This window comes from Haemaphysalis longicornis, unplaced genomic scaffold (genome assembly GCF_048455015.1).
Source record: "Haemaphysalis longicornis isolate Haplotype H1 unplaced genomic scaffold, Haemaphysalis longicornis Haplotype H1 scaffold_1, whole genome shotgun sequence".
NCBI lineage: Eukaryota > Metazoa > Arthropoda > Arachnida > Ixodida > Ixodidae > Haemaphysalis > Haemaphysalis longicornis.
The window spans coordinates 311,719,549-311,736,683 of record NW_027526203.1 but is presented as its reverse complement, the minus strand read 5'-3'; the positions used below and the strand labels follow the sequence as shown (position 1 = coordinate 311,736,683).

At 45.7% G+C, this 17,135-nt stretch overlaps 1 protein-coding gene across 4 annotated transcripts in view; it reads left to right on the top strand.

Moving 5' to 3' along the window:
• LOC144170239 (uncharacterized) overlaps positions 1-17,135 on the top strand; it is a 74,991-nt gene that overhangs the window by 39,000 nt on the left and 18,856 nt on the right. For all 4 annotated transcript variants that reach the window (XM_077699907.1, XM_077699924.1, XM_077699897.1 and 1 more), the window contains exon 2: positions 1,972-2,115. In XM_077699907.1, coding sequence (XP_077556033.1) covers positions 2,037-2,115 — 79 coding nt within the window. In that variant the 5' untranslated portion in view covers positions 1,972-2,036. The remainder of the gene's footprint in view (positions 1-1,971; positions 2,116-17,135) is intronic.

The following is a 17,135-nucleotide window of genomic DNA, read 5'->3' as shown; positions in this document are numbered from 1 at the left end:
CGTTGGCGTGCTGTTGCCATAAGCAAAGACTGTTTGAGGGCAATGGGCACAGTCCCGAATCAGCAGACCCTTGGCCTGGTGCGAACACGCTTTTTACGATACAGGCATGAGCCAGGCAAGCTCCAAAAATGGGGGAAAAGCGCATCGCATTTGCGCGTGCGGTGACGCGGAGGGCGTTCAACCACTGCGTACGCCTCGACTAGTAATTGCTACGATTCCAAGCCGTTTTGGTAGGCTTACCTGACGCATTTTACAGCCGACAACATGGCAGAAGCGCGGTATGCTGATTACTGAGATATCGAGAATGCCCATCCAACGATAAAGTCGGATGCCAAGCATGTTGTTTCCCAGAACCGGAACCGAAACTTGTTTGAATGCTAATCGTGAACATTGTCCAATCACGTAGCACGTTTTACTGGCGTCACTGCGGTTTAGTTGGTGCGGCTGCCGCAAACCGCGCGTGGTATTTTTTTCTTCTAGACGTTATAAAATAAATACCGCGTTATCGCCCGGATAAACAGTGAAAAGTGTGTTTATTTGAACCAGTCTACTCAGTTCAAGCAAAAACGAGAGCTTGACAAATTCACTTTAGTGTCTTCAGAGTTATCATGAGTTATGGTCACTTTAATGCTTTAGCTTTATTACAAGACCGTAGGCTTTTCATATTTTGATGACCATATATTGCCTTTAGAGAAATGTGTTCACAGCAATGCATATGTGTAGTGTAGTAAAGCCAACTTTAAAGGGGATCGGTGTAAAGCAGTCTAGCCCACTACACGGCAACGTGGGTTTTGTAATGTTGGCTTTCCCGCACTGCAACAAGCAGTGCGGGAAAGCCAGATGCAGTTTTACCTACCTGTACAGAAAAGGATGTTATCTGAGCTGAAAATGGTGCCAAAGGGGAAAAATAAAAGCAGTGAAAAAACAAAAGTTAAAGAAAAAACTTGTTTAGCCTTGCAACAGAAGTCACGTAACCTAGCTGGAAGGAATGGGTTGCAACTACAAATGCTGGATAACAGTTTAAAGTTTCGCTTGTTGAATGTTTAACAGGTGGGGGCATTGTTCATAGTGACTTGGAAGGCAAGAAACTTTAAGCAGTGGCCGAAGTCCAACTTTTTGGCTAAGCCAAAGTACAAAGTTAAGTTAAAGCTACTGCCTGTTGGTGCTAGGGAATGCCCCTTGGAGGTTGTATCTAGGTCATAAACGGGCCATGAAGACAAAATGGAAGTTTGGTTCTTCGAAAGATTGCCTCATTAAAATAACACTGATACCACTTTTAAGGTAAATTTCACTCAAATACGCTATTTTGTGAGGAAAACAGAATGGACATGCGACGCACCAGCTACTTTCTCGCACTGAACAGTGGTCCTTGAATGGTATCGATAGCTGCGCCATTGGGAAGGTGGACTGTGACCAAGATAACCAAAGGCGAGTTTTGCAGAGAGGGGCAGCCTCAGTCAACACACTAGCCCTGTTTTAGGTACCTGTCCCAACAGAGTCATTGCTGACGTCACGAAACATACTACGCAGCCGGAGAATTTACTTAAATTGTGTAATTTCACATTGAATAAAGGATCGTTTGCTGCCGGACATGTACTGAGGGTACTATAAAACACAAAGTTTTTTGAATAAGACAAACGTATTTTGTCTTCCTGGTCCGTTTAAGCCAAGATTTAATCGTTGCAAATGGCATTTATTTTCTAGGAGAAAGACAATGGAGTTACCTGGGGTGTGAAGCAGAGGAGCAACAAACTGGATCCTCTGTGTGATAGAATGTGGCTAGAGGCAGGTTTACAGGTCTGGCCAACAAGTGGACTTCACGTAGGGAGGAGATAACTCAAAGGCAGAGAATGGGTTTGGCTGATACGGCATAGGAACACTTGTAAGTCTTAGAGGGGTCTTGATCTTGTATAGAATGTCAATAGGCCGTAGCTGCCAGTGATGATGGTCCATTTCTCATTCCATGCACAGAGCTGGACTTCGCCGCACGTCCCTGCTTGTTGTTCCCCGGCGACGCTTCTTTAGCCAAGTGAACAATGGCAGCAATGCGTGAGACAAGCCCGGATCCGTGGGGAAGCAAGACCGCTGACAGTCCGGACGAAATCCCGTTAATGGGTGAGCTACTGCGGTTACATCAAGCTCACCAGCTCGTTTGGCACCTAATTGCCTATGCTGGCAAAGAGTCTATGATGTTACTTTCACTGCAGAGGACAGTGAGAATGGTTGGAAGTTAAGGGAGCAGGCTATGAGCTCCGTGTCATTAACGTATGCTGAAAATAAATACCCAAGATATGACAACTTTGTACTTCCTACAGCTAGAACAAAGAAAGTTCTTGCTAGTATGCAGGCACGTAGATGAATTGCAAACGTGCATTCTTGCTCTGAAAAGTATGAAAGGTAGACTGAAGTCTGAATGCGTGATTTATTTTAACTGAAATATAATATCAAGGATAACACCTTTAAGATCTTTTTGGTGGTGTGTAGCAGTGAAGGATATATGCTTGATGTAGAAATAATTAGGCGTTTCGTTCTTTAGTTTCCCTTTTTTATGATGCAGAACAGTATGTCAGGCATAGAAAAGAAGGTGCGTGTATATTCATTTAATCAGCAAAAGAGGTGTTGCCACCTAGGAGGAGGAGTAGTAAATATTTGAACAATCCTCCAAGATGGTGGCTGCTGGTCAATCAGTTCACTAAGTTGATTCCTCCACTAATCTTGAAATTTTGCTGCTAGTTGTTGTATATACCGTGTCTACTTGCATATAGTTATCGCACTCGCATAATGGGGTCGCCCCCAACTTTTGAGTGAAGAAGAGAATTTCCCCTCGTGTGTATGATTGTGCCCCGAACTTGCCGCCGTGAGTACTGTTCTGGAAGAGTTGTTTGCTCATTCTGACTGATGATGATGGATGGACGGGTGGAAAAAGTTTATTAGAGAGTAAAAGAAAGAGGGGGAATGGGGATGGGGAACGAGAGAGTTTATAGGGGGAACTTGAGGTTCCGGGCTCCAGGTGCAACGGCTCCTGTGCCTTCATCCTCTCGACCAGTGAGCGCTGATTGTTAGAGGACGAGCTGGCCAGGACCGCCTCCCATGTCTCTTCTGTAGTCGTGTGTGTGGAGTTTGTGTCTTTGGCCATATTTTAGGACAAGTCCAGGTTGCGTGAAATAAAGGGGATCCTGCTCCGCACTGCTAACAATTTCCATTTACGGTTGGCTGATTTTCTTCAAATATAAGTGCCCATTGTGACTTTTGAGTAAAAGTGTTCCGCTGATTTTTTAAGTGTTGTGGCTTCAGTGGTGTTCAAGCTCCTGTGAGGCACAGGGAAAGAATGTCGCCCGAAGCATAGGGTGAACAGACGCTCTTTAAAGCTCGTGAGGAGGGTAACGTGGTAGTCGTGGTCATTAGCAGTACGGTGTATGAGATCTGATTGTACGGTGAGTGTGAGTACGGTGTGTGAGAGCCTGATCGGCTGCCTCACTCCCCTACAGGCCCTCGTGAGCCGGGGTCCAAGTAATATGTGTCTTTTTCATGGAGGAGGGGAGAAGCTCCCTGAAATCCTCCAGAATTCTTCTTGCGGCCAGGAGTCGCGCAGCCCGCCTATAATCTTGAGACTGCAGTGTTTGGGGCCTCCCCTAGACGGAGAGCTAATAGGATTGCCCCGACCTTTGCCTCCTTTCTTCCAGTGTGGAGAAAGGTCCTACAGCCTTTGTAGTCCACAATCAACGTTTTAGTTCCATCGTACATGCGGGCATATGTATACATGGTATTTTCATGATATTGAAGTGTCGAGAATGGAACTTGACCCCGGCCTGTCTCCTCTTTCTGTGTAGGTTTGGGTCCGTATTCTTTCTGTGTAGGTTTGGGTCCGGCTTCTCGGACCTCTTCAAAGTTGCAAGGGAATGTACATTGTTGGGTCCCCGTGTACATTGTATGTGTATGATTTTTGGCTTAAATAAATAGACTCCTACAACAACAACAAAAAAAAAACGTAGTCGAAGGAGTCTTCATTGGCTGTGAAGATGGGGAAATTCAACGCGGCTTTTATAAGCACTTCAGATAATGATGTTGATTTGGGCCTCTTCCATGTGGGCAAGCCAATGATAGGGCAGGCTGTACGATATTAGAGTGCTGATTAATACTTGAATGAGTCTAATCGTGTCTTCCGCCCTCATTCCTTCTCTTTTTCAAGTGAGGCGTTTTGCCGTTTGGACAAACTGGTTCTTTTTCTTTCTTTTTTTTTGTATTAATACTTGTATGTTTTTTTGTGGGGTCGTTCCAAACATTCCGAAGTGGTTGTTCTCCGGGATGGTATTTTGACCGATCTTAAAGGGACACTGAAGTGAATTTGTCAAGCTCCCGTTTTTGCTTGCACTGCGTAGACTGGCTCAAATTAGCACACTTTTCATCGTTTATCCGGTTGACAAATCGGTAATTATTTTACAAAGCGCGAAAGAAGAAAAACTACCATGCGCGGTTTGCGGCGGCCGCACCAACTAAGGCTGTGACGTTGAGAGGAGGGGCGCCGTGATTGGACGATGCCCAAGGTTAGCAATCACACAAGTTTCGGTTTCGGTTTCGGTTCTGTAAAACATAACCAATGGCTTTGTTGGATGGGCATTCTCAATATCTCAGTAATCATCGTACCGCGCTTCTGCCATGTTGTCGGCTGTAAAATGCACAAGATAAGCCTCCCAGGACGGCTTGTAGTCGTAGCATTCACCAGCCGAGACCTACGCAGTGCATGAACGCCCTCCGCGTACCCGCAGACGCCCAAATGTCATGCGCTTTTACCCCATATTTGGAGCTTGCCTCCCTCATGCCTGTATCGTAAAAAGCGTGTTCGCACCAGGCCAAGGGTCTGTTCATTCTGGCCTGTGCCCACTGCCTGCAAGCAGTCGGTGCTTATGGCAACAGCACGCCAACGAGAACTCGCTAGCGCGCCAGTGCCAGCCTGCGCGCGTTTTGTGAACTAGTTCGTGTAGCCATGAACGTTGCGGCCCCAAAAAAGGTGAACTCAATATAGAAAACATCGGCGGAAAACAAAAAAGTTAACTTACAAAAAAAAAAAAAAGCACGTACCCGCGGGGATTCGAACTCGTGACTCGCAAAACATTTACGGTGAATTCCTAGCGCCCCAGACTGCTAGGCTACGGAGCGGGACGCGAAAGCCTTGCTAATATAGGGTATATATTGTACAACCGGTTTACACTTTTATTTAGTTTTGGCATTTCAAGCCGCTTAGGTGACTATTTGTTGTACTGCGATCGTGCAGTAAGCGTCGCCCGAGTTTCCACAGTAGCTCACGTCTAGCAATTGCATTTCGTAGACGGAAAAGCGTTCGCAGATGCGTAGTCGTGCTGCTGACCGTTGTGCTTGTTCGCCCAGCGTAAAAAAGTGTTTCCCGCGCCCTAGTTTTACGCTGTACGGTAAAAATATCAGTTGATTTTATTTGCTTAGTACCTATATTGACTTCGCTGACTCTTCTCCCGCCTTCAAGAGGCCTTATATTTTCCTACTGGCGTACCAGTCAGCGAAGCGTCGCATGTGCAGCGCTTGTGTGAAGCGACCTTGACTTGGAGCTAGATACAGTGTACAAACAAACCAAGTAAAGAAAGGCACATTCTTCCATTCACAAACGTGTCCTGGCTTTGTTTCAACTAAGCGAACGAATTGCGACCAAGCAATTTTTTTTTAACCTCCTTGATTGCGACGACCCGCCGGCGGCCGGCGGACGAAACGCTGGGCCGACTGACTCTGTCGGCCGGGGAGCCGTGCAGTAGCGCAGCCGTGGCGCAGCCAATTGCCAGCTCATCCCCTCCTGACGTCACACGAAAACGCCACAGAAAATGGGCGAGCGTAAAGAGAGGAGGACAGCGTTTTCGAATTAGTTTTTCTACTAAATAAAATCGCGTAAACGCGCCTAGAGTGGTCGAAACATGGCCTGGGGACTCCGGACTACAATTTGCGCTAGTAATCCCGCAATGTTTACATATCACTTCAGTGTCCCTTTAATGTACATGTCTTGTTCCTTACAGGTAGGGGTGTACTCTTAGGGTATCAGGTTTCTCGGGGGCACAGCGTACAGCGTACACACTAAACTTTTTTACACCCTTTTTGGCCGAAAAGGGTGTAAAAATCTTGTCCCATGGCTAACACCCTTAAAAGGTGTTTTGGCAAAAAAAGGGTGTACGGATAAAAATAGGGTGTTGAGCTCAAAACCCTTAAAAAAGGGTGTTGAGGATGCTCAACACCCTAAAAAAAGGGTGTTGAGCCTCACACTCTTTTTTTGGGTGATGGCATGCACGGTGGCAATGTGAATCGGCAGAGCGCGCAGCATTCAACACAAACAGTCAATACGCACAAGCAACAGTTCGAACACAAATGAATTGAGCAAGAAGACCAACGGGATGCAAGCGGTACAGGGAGTGCATACTTACTTAGTAATACATGTGCTGTTCTTGCTTTTATATCCAGCAGAGGAAAGCCTCCCGATTGAGTCGGTGGGCTTGTCGCAAAGGACGGATATTTTAGCGTTAATTTTGGAAGTATGGATTTTACTATGAGAATATACAAATCAACACGCGGATTTGCAAAAACTTTTTAATTACGAGGTAGTTTTTGTGTTCCATAACTGATAGGATTTTATTAAATACCGAACAAATCTCCCCGCCACCTCAACACCCTTCAAAGAGGGTGTTCCTTATTTCAACGCCCTTTTTCCCAGAAGGGTGTAAAGCTAAAAATTAGGGTGTTCGAAACTACGAAAAAGGGTGTAAGAAAAAGGGTGTAAGAAAAGACTGCCAATTAAGAAAAAAGGTGAAGAGACCTCCAACTTTGGAGGCATTTTGTACCTGTTTACACGGGTGGACGAACATTTTCTACAAGCGGGGGGTGTTTTGTACCTCACGATGTTTAAAGCAATCTGAATTGACATAATTTATTACCAGTGAAGCTCTTTAAGCTTGAGCTAGTTTCGGTGGCGCCAGCAAAAAAAAAATAAATAAAAAGAACTGCGGCACCTGTAAAGGGTCCACCACCGCAGGTAGGGTATTATAACAGTGAAGTCGGCTTTCGAGCTTGTTAGAGTGTGAGCACAAGGGGCGTATGCGCACCTCTTACTGTACCATTTCAAAGGTACTAGTCTTTTTTGGATTCTAAAAGGCAAAAAATTGGCGCAGCTTGCAATAGTGGTGCAAGGCTGGAGAAACAGCATAGCTGGGGAGCTTGTTTCGTTTGATCCCCTGGTGGCAGTGGGGAGGGGGGGGGACACTGGAACAGCCTTGTCAAATCCGGTTAAACTTGGCCTCACCCCTCGCGGTCATCCTAGCTTAGCAAGGACATTGCAAAGCTTAGCAAACATAACCAAACTTAGCAACACCGGAAGAAACTAGGTCGACCCCCAGCTCCGCTGTTCTTTTTCTGCAACTGAACACCTATTTCACACCATTTCAACAACCTACAGAAAGCAAAGCGTGTTGCTGTCGGTAAACACTCTTTTCGCCACACGACTATATAGTCTTTTCAATTTTGAAGGTTCAAATTGGTGTTTCACGTGCCAAAGATAAACTTGGGGCATCAGGTGCACGGTATATGGAAACGAGCGATTATTGCATACGAGCAATTATTTTTTTTGCATGTGTTTGAAAATATAAGGGGATGTCTTCTTCTTTACAGTGCTATTATGCATCCGAACATGGCCTTATTCAATAAACAGCTGAACACCTTTTCCACACCCTTTCAACACCCTAAGAAAAACCAAGGGTGTTGAAGTCGATCAACACCCTTTTTTCATACAAAAGGGTGTAGAGCTTGGAAAAGGGTGTTGAGATTCAAGAAAAAGGGCGTAAAGGCCTCCCAACACCCTTTTTCAACTTATGGTACACGCTTTTTGGCTAAAAGGGTGTAAAAAAGTTTAGTGTGTAGGCCGCTACGTGCCGCAAGGATTAGGACCTAGTTTGCGGCATTTTGCGGGTTCTGTTCTTTCTGTTTAATAAAGCTGTGTGTGGCCCGTAACATAAATGACGTGGCCAATGTCTGGTATCTCACGTAGTTTGTGTGCTATTTTAATAATTGTTATATTAAGCAGAGTGGGAAAATAACTGAGCCCTGAGGGGTCCCTACATCACTTAACTAGAAGGGATCAGAACACAGTTCGCTCACACCTACTGTTGTCGTTCTTTTGGCGAGAAAGGCAGCCACATAGTTGAACATTTGTTTCCCGCAATTTAGCTCATCTATAGAGCCTACAAAATCTCCTCACGGAGTTGTCAAATGCACCTTTAAAGTTTAATGCAAGGATGAAGTGTTTTCCCTGGGGTGTCTTGTCCAGAACCTCCTTGACCAGCAGAAAGGCGTCCCGTCCCACGTTGACAGTCCCACTAGAAAGCCAGGCATACTATCCGGAAAAGTGTTGTCCTCAAGGGAGGTGGTGAACCGGTGCGTAATGATCCGTTCATAGATTTTGCCTACACAAGGCATTAAGGGCACAGGGTAAGCCCTATACTTCCCATGCATTTTTGGCCATTTTGAGGTACATTTTTCTCGGCATCTAATAAAGGTATCTACATAACGTATATATCATTTTCTTTCAAATTTTGTGCTCTTTTAACTGTACTAGAATTATAAACATTCTTAAAAACTTCAGTTTTTTATAATTTTTTGTCCATTAGTACCTAAATTTTGGCATTATTTTAGCATTAAAAGTTGTGTACCAAAAAAACTCTTACGTGCATATTTTCAATTCTAGTACAGCAGGTCTGACAAGTTATGTAGCTGACAGGGAAAAAAAATCAGCTCGTTGTCTTGAAAGATATAGGAAATAATGGTACCTATGTAAGAAAAAACATTGTTTTGAGGTAATTGAGTTTAAAGTAAAAAAGAGGTGAAAAACAATACTTTTTTGCCAAAAACACCAATGGAGCCATTTATTTAAAAAGCACCAACTTCATAATCACTGTCAAAGTCATTTTTTTGCTTTTCACCCGGTCGTCTGTCCTTCCTTGACTATTTTGTGCACCATCGTACAGATTTGTTCACACAGTATTTTGCTTGTGGTCAACCTCTTTAAGCCACTTGATGGTGGTTTTGCGCCTAAGTTTAGGTCTGAATGATTTTAAAATGCTGGCTCATGCGTTGATTCATCATTTAGGGAAAGAACAGCATCCAATGTTGCAATCACTAGAGTGTGAAGCCCAAAAAAGACGTTTTTTATGCGCAGCTTCGAAGGGCAAATGTGGAAAAAACGTGCAACAGGGTCTTTGGATTGCCCTCATTGAAAAATCAGCTATGCAATGGTTGCTACGCAATTTCTTACTACAGCTGGTGCCAGAAAAGCATTTTGATCTGAAACTGGAAGTTTTTTGAGGAAAAAAATGACAATAAATTCTGAGAACATTCTTAAGAGGATGTGGGCACTTACTACTTGCTTACGGGAAAACTGCTTTTTAGAGAGAAATAAGACTTTTTAAGGCAAGTGTGAATATGGAAAATGTACACAAGGAATTGAACTTCCCTAATTGCGAAGAAAAACAAAAAGTCATTTTTTCAAAATTTCGCCTTACCCTGTGCCCTTAAAGAGATTGGTCAGAGGTTTTTTTTATACCCAGGGGCTTACCTGGTGTCGGAATAGAAATGATCTTCGACTGACGTCACTCTTTCGGTACGACCCCTTGAGGCCATAGTCTTGGATTAATATAGGTTGTAGGTTTGTCGACCTGCACGTCGCTTAGATATGGCACAGCACGGTGATGGTTATTCCGTGCTTTCACGGGGCACTAATTTTCTTTGCCGATGTCAAGGCATTGTAGACTTCTGCTCTAGAGATTTCTCGATCTAGGTTTTCGTTTTTCTTGCCCCTGCTTGTGGCAAGAATGCTGGTAGTTTGTGGGTCCTGAGCACAGTGTTTTTGTTTCAAGGCTTGTAACAGTTCTTCATCCCAGCGTGGGAAGGTATGGGCTACTCTCTGGAGGTTGTGATTGTTTTCTCAGCGGGTGTTGTATGGTCTAGCATGCCTTTAATTAGTGTCCATGTTTTTGATGTACCTAATGTTCCGTTAAGAGATTCACAAAAGTTGCGTTGCGTTTACGTTATGGCGTAGACTTGTGCAAGATTGCTGGGTTCAGATCCAAGTTTTAAGCGTATTGTTTTGTTTTGCTTCTTCCATCTCTTGGTTAGTTTTTTCCTCATATTCCAGGGGTGTGCTAGGTGTCAATCCATATTACGATGTTTGATGCTTTGTTGCAGTGCGGTGCAGGGTTGTTCATATGTTGTGCACTCAGAGGGGTGTAGCAAATTGCAAGCGGTGACAGCAGTGATGACAGCCGCAACAACAGCTTAATCGCTATTTCTTGATGGTGCTGGCTTTGTCACTCTCATTGCCATTTGGTAATGAGGTGTTCGAGTTATATATGGCTGTGTTCTAGTTAAAGGCTATAGACTATTCTTTGGAGCACGACAATCACACGGCCAGCCAGCACCTCAGAATGGTTGAGATTCGCCTCCTATACTGCAAACGCCAGCACGATAAGTTAAAGGCTACAGATAAGACGCGTTGGGCCTGTTATATCTGTTGGGTATGCGTCAATCATCACGATTATCATCATTGAGAGTCCCTTGTAATTAGAGCTTTCATCCCCGTTTTGGCCAGCCATGGCCCCGGTCAGCCTTGCATCATTTTTCCGCTACATTTTGGCGCCGAAACCCACGACGGTGACTGCACCCGGCAAAGGAAACCACCAACATCCCCCCTCCCCCCAGCTTGATTGATTTGATTGGATTGATTGTGAGGTTTGATGTGCCGATGGTACACAGGCAATGAGGCGCGCCGTAGTGGAGGGCTCCGGATTAATTTTGACAGCCTGGGGATCTTTAACGTGCCCCGAAACCTCGAACACATGGGTGTTCTTGCCTTTTGCCTTCATCAGAAAAGTGGCCACCGTAGCTGGGAAACCCTCCGGCTTGAGGTTCGCCGAACCACGCTATTTTGACCGTTGTTTCCGCTGCTCAGCCCCGCCCTGTACCAGAGGTCTGAGCAACCTTTGCTCATCACTCCTTACCCATGCGGGGAGGCAGCGAGGACTGGTCGAGAAGTAGCAGAGCCATATTTTGGGTTGACCTCCACCACGAAAATGAACTCATCAGAATCAGAAACTGCTAAAAAACGCACCCGAGCCAGGCACAACAAGACGGGTCTTGGAACACCGCTAGACTCACTTCCCAAGGGCTACCGCCAAACGAAAAATTTGAGAATTGCCCGAAACCACCTTCACTACAGTTTCTACAAACCTACAGGACTCAAAACGTTTCAGTGAGCTAGGCGCACAGTTTGGCGGTCGTCTGCTTTGCCTTGGCAACGCCAGGCTGTCCCGAAAGCTGCACAATGGCGCATGCACCGATGGGAATGGAAGAGGGGACAAATTCAAGGATTGTGGACTAAATGTTCATCTCCGCAATGGTTTTCACGCGAGGACTAAAAGAAGAAATAAACCGTCTGTGGCCCACAGAGAACGCAGCATCATTAATTCAGCTACGCTTGCCTGCGCACTGAAAACAGAAGGATTAGCTGCGTGCGGATATCAACACACCGCGAATGGGAACGCCCCCCTTCCGTCGTACACCGGCTATCAAGTCTTGCTATGGACTTTGCTGAATGTTGAGAAGCAAGAAGGGACCCGCGGAAGGAGACTTATTGAACGAAACCTGGCCATTCTAGGTAACTCAGTGTGGAGACGTCCAAGGCGTGCTAGGAGCGGTGCTTCAACGCGTTCCGGTGCTAGCAGCCCAAGTAACCACTCAAACTGTAGGGCGACCTGCAAGGCTCATTATTCCCAGTGAACAAGCTCAACAACAGGTGCAATAGTCTAATGCCGATACGCCGCGCCGGCCGAACTTGATGTCGAATATATATAGACAGCAAGTTCGGCATGTGGTGCAGCGTTTGCACCTAATTAGGGCAGTAACAAACGTGGGCACGGGAGGATGTTAAACCCACTGCTGGGTATGCATATGTCGGCCATCTCCATTATCATAATGATTTCCTTGCAAATAAAGCTTTCATCCCCGTTTTGGGCAGGCATGGCCCCGGTCTGCCTTGCATCGTCCTTCTGCTACAGGGCCATTCATGGGCTGAAGAGTGGCGAATTTCTACGTGTTAAAGAGGCGGTGCTAAACTTCATGAAAGATTTCACCTCCAAGAAGTGATTTCTAGTCCCGGCTGTGTTATGAAACAGTGTTCCAGCCTGAAATCATTTCCAGCCTGGACTGGAGTGAGGTGTTAACCGGAACCAGTGGCTGGAAATCGAAATTTCCAGGCTTGTCTCCAGCCGGAAATGACACGTCTTCTGGCTGGAAATCGCACCATTCCCATCTGGAACAATGCCCACTTCTAACTGGAAATCCCCCTTTTTTATCAGGAAATACCGTTATTTCCAGCCAGAATGGTGTAGCTTACCAGCTGGAAATTGCTTTATTCTTGCTGGTTCTACACCACTTCTTGCCGGAAATTGATTGTTTTCTTGCTGGATTATGCACCACTTCCCAGCCAGAAATGTTTTTTCTTGCTGGATTCCCCCCCACTTTCCAGCCAAAAATCACTTTTTCCGTGTTGGATTCTTCTATATTACCATCCAGAAATCTTTTTTTTGCTAAGGTTTGCAGTAGCACACTACTAAATGGAATTTTTATGTACACCATTCTGACCTGAAGTCATTTGCAGCAGACACCAAAATACCACCAGCATTTCGGAATTAAAGAACTCTTCTGTGTGGGCTTTTGTGCCCTGAAGCAGCAACATAGGGGCCAGATTATAAATTTAAAACTATATTGTCATGCCATATATTACACATTTTCAGCCTTGTCACTTCTGTATCCAGAACATCCGCAGGGAAATCTCCACCTTCTTTGGGTAAATGGTCCTCCCAGTGATTCAGTGATTATGAAAAATAAGGCATCATGAGTAACTGCGATGTCAATTGGTCTTGTGAGCTTTGCAAAACTACCAATCAAACAATTTCCGTCTCTTTAAGTGTTTACCAGAGTTCTCGAGGCCACTTTTTGGTTTTTCCACCGGCAGTCTTCTGGGTTGGAAGCCTCATGTACCACATTCTGTGTTCGAAAGGGTACATAAAATTTTCGTTCTAAAAAGGACATAAAATGTGTGACAGCCACGTGTGGGCCTCTGTGCATAAGCCAACGGGATCAGCCGAACACATTTTAAATGTGTGAAATGGCGCCAGGCACAGGCGCATGAAAATTAGTCCATGCACGTTTAACAAAATTTGACGAGATTGTTGCTTTTTAGTTTGGCATCGTATTTTTGAAGTGTTTTACTTACGTTGTAAAACGATTAGCACACTTTTTTATGTTGTTATGCGTAAAAGCTCAAAGTGCTACAGTGGTCATTTCCAGGAACACCTCGGACTGTGGCTGGAAATATCTTTTTCAGCCAAAATTAGGATTTCCACTTCCAGCTGGAAATCTTTCCGGCTGAGTCACAAAAAAAAATTGCGTTCTGGCTGGAATTCAATATTTCCTGCTGGGATCGTTACGTTTACAGTGGGAAACTGATATTCATAGCTGGTGCTGGAAAATTACGCTGGAAATGTGGCTGGAAAGCCTCACTTCCAGCTGGAATATGCAGTCTATTTTCATCTGGGTGCAGGAAGGCTCTTCATATCAGTTCTGGATCATATCAGATCTGGAACTGATCAGAACCGAGCGTGCACAACAGCCAGGAGGCAGGGTATCCCTGTGCAAGACTTCAGGGCAACCAGTGGCTGGACTACGCCAATGTCATCAGAGGGCAGACGATATTGTGCCGGCAGCTGCCTTTTGCCTATGAGGGCAGATTTGTAGACTTTCACCTGTTTGTAATTAAGATCCACCAACAAAAAGTTCTTTCCTATCACAGTAAAGAAGGGTGATCAGATCCCCATGAGCTTTGACATGCCACAAAGCACGACAGCGTCCTCCTTAAAGGGACCCTGCAGCACTTACCATCGACTCCTCAGAATGTATTTTGGGGTAAAGTCTATTGTCCCAGCAATCTCCTCCCGCAAGAATTATGAAACTCCGTTCACTATCACTGAAACTACGCGCGATGAGAAATCGCACATAATTTCTCAATCCAACTCGACTGCAGACAACGCCACGAAAGCTGCACACTCTCTCCCGGAGAGGGGGCGGCTCTTGGCGTTCTCTTAGGTGGCCTTTGACATATCACAGGTCAGGGAGTTTTCTCCTTTTCTCCACAATGTGGAGGAGTCCATTTCTGGTCTGGTGCCCTAAAAAAGCAGGCATTGCAATTGTTGCCTGTTTGCAAGCGCACGCTCAGGCTGGTGGGGCGTTTTTGAAGCAATAAACGTCTGTTGTCGAGGGGTCTCGTTGAAAGTGGAGTATTGAGTTCATCACTCGCCGCACATACTCAAAACACAAAAACGCCAAAACGGTGCGCACAGGTTTAGGCATAGAAGAGGTTAGTACACAGTGCCAGCGACGGCGAATCGTCACAGGAAATGCGAGGAATAAGCCGTGAAGTTGACCAGCGACAGCCAATAGGACAGCCATGGCCGCAATGACGTCGTTATGCCATGCCTGGGGTGCATAATAACGAAAATTGAAGAGAGCATGGTTGGTTTTTCTACGTCTTTCACAGCGATTTGCGCGCTCACCGCTTCACGTGCACGTGGAATATTTGGCTCAGGTATTCCTGGCAGTGTAATCTAAACGTTGCGCAGGTTTACTGGCACTGCTAAAAGAGTGTTGCAGGGCCCCTTTAAGATGTCGGATGCAAAAAAGCAGCAGTGTACCATAATGTTGGCTGGGACGGCGGATGGATGAAAATCACCCTTTGTTACTTTTAAATGCGGAGCATTTCTTAGGCTCGCGATGTCCTCGTCGATGTTGTCGGCGCCGTCCACACGCTCACTGCGCATGCGCGTCGCGTCGAGACGCCGGTGCGCGTCTCTCCCCCGTACCCTCCTCGCTCTCAGCAACAGGTGCGGCGGTGCGGGAGGAGCGCGTGTACCCCGTGCGCTCCGTCGCTCTCAACAACAGCTGCGGCGGTGCGGGGGGAGCGCGTCTGTGCGCGCATGCGTCGTAGCTGCCCGTGCTCTGCGTCGCGCTCAACAGTAACGGCGGCAGGGCGTGTACACGTGATAACGGCGTGGTGAGTGCGTGGAAAGTTCGCGCGCTTGTGTACGAAAGTGTGCTCATGCGCGTCTCTCCCCCGTACTCCTCTCCCTCGAACGCGGGCGGTGTGTATATAAGCGGCGGAGCGCGGGTTCGGAATTCAGTCAAGGGCGTCCTTGCTTGGCTTTCGCTTGACTTGACGCTTTGCTTGACGGCACCAAGCAATAAAGACAAACTTTAACTTTACACTCCTTGCCTTCGCTTCTCCTTCATTCAATAAATAAGAATAATAAAGACGAAATAACAATTAAGCATTCCCAAACCATGCCCAATTACGCAATATTCACGCGATATCCCCCCCCACTCTGCGACCCATTTACTCGAGTTCCCCCCGTGGGAAGATGCGGGCGGGTTTTTTAAAAAATAAGATGTCTCTTTTGAAGGAAAACATTAAACACTGTTCCACCTAGCGTGAAATCTGCTGAAACACCGGAGTTGTGGTTCTCTTGTATCGCTCAAACGCAAACAGGCGCTCACCGGAGGACGGCAGCACCATCACCGGACAAATTCTACGGTTTGCGCTAAGAAATCGGGAGCTTAACGTCAGTGGCGAGATGACCCGCCCCTGCAAGACCATTGCGACCATTATTCATAAGTCTGGAACCTGCTCCTACCCCTGCATGACGCACGACCTACTGCAGATGGATGAAAAGGCTCAGACTACAGCAGCTCTGCTGTTAACAGGGAAATTTTCTCGTGGCATTCACATCCGTGCACGAAAAAGAGTAGATGATGGCAGACCTCGTGGTAGATTGGAAAGATGACGGGAATATGAAACTCGCTCGGTACAACCGAGGACAACTTGGTTGGGAGCACGAGGCAGTGTGTAATGAAAGTTTAAATTCGGACTATGAGTGAGCTTCATCTGCTCAGAAATAAGCAGGCACCGACATTCTTGTAAATAATTATTGTGTATGTTTATTACAAAAGTAACTCGTAAAATTGATTTCCCAGTTACGGTACGCATCTGGTGAATTTCGACATGCAACATATTTATATTCTTTTTTGCTGTACCCCAAAATGTTCCCTCGTAATTTTACCCGGCACAATGATCGCACCACTAACTTTGCATCAGTTTTTCTGGAAAATGGGCGATCATTATGCGAGAAAATGCGGTAAATAGACACGGGCAGTCAAAAAGGGCAAATCTCACATTCGCTCGTAATAGACTTCTGATGTACTTGCGAGACTATGCAAGGCATTTGACCAAACTGGAAACTTGACCAAATCTTAGCAGCAGTTATGGAAAGGAGCTAAAGTTTGGGCGCTTTTTGAAAGACGTGCTCAGTAGAAGTTTCTGCATACACTTATTTTCTATTTTCACATACATGCCCTAATGTTTATTCAGAAAAGAATGGTATGTCTGAAAGTGTATGGTGTGGCAATACCTGTTATTATGCTTTTGTCATTTTATTGCATTAACAGGGAACTGCTGACATATTTGCATAAATGACAATGTAATCTAATATAGGCCAACTTTTTGCTACGCTGTAGTGCTCCTGTAACAAAAGTACATTACCAATAGATAGGTGAGATCACAGTCTGGTAGTCTGGTGGTCTGGTATGCTCGCACCATTACACTTCTGGCTTGTCCCAACTCTTTGTCATTCATGCTTTCAGGCACAGTTAACATGCAAGCAGTTGTAAAGCTTTCACTGAAGGCAGTACAGGATGAAACTTATGCCACATATATTACACCCGCATGTAAATTAAGCTTATCAGCGATTGGCTGCTTGCAGATATGTCATGCCTCACCTTCTAAACCAGAGTTGGTAGTCACTGCAATAATTTCTGCTACAATACTTGTTCAAAAACTAACAAATAGCCAAGCCTTCATACTGCAGCACTGCAGGCTTAAAGGGACCCTGCAACACTCTTCGTGCAGTGCAAGTAAACCTGCGCGACGTTTAGATTAGACTTCCAGGAACAACCGAGCCAAACATTACACG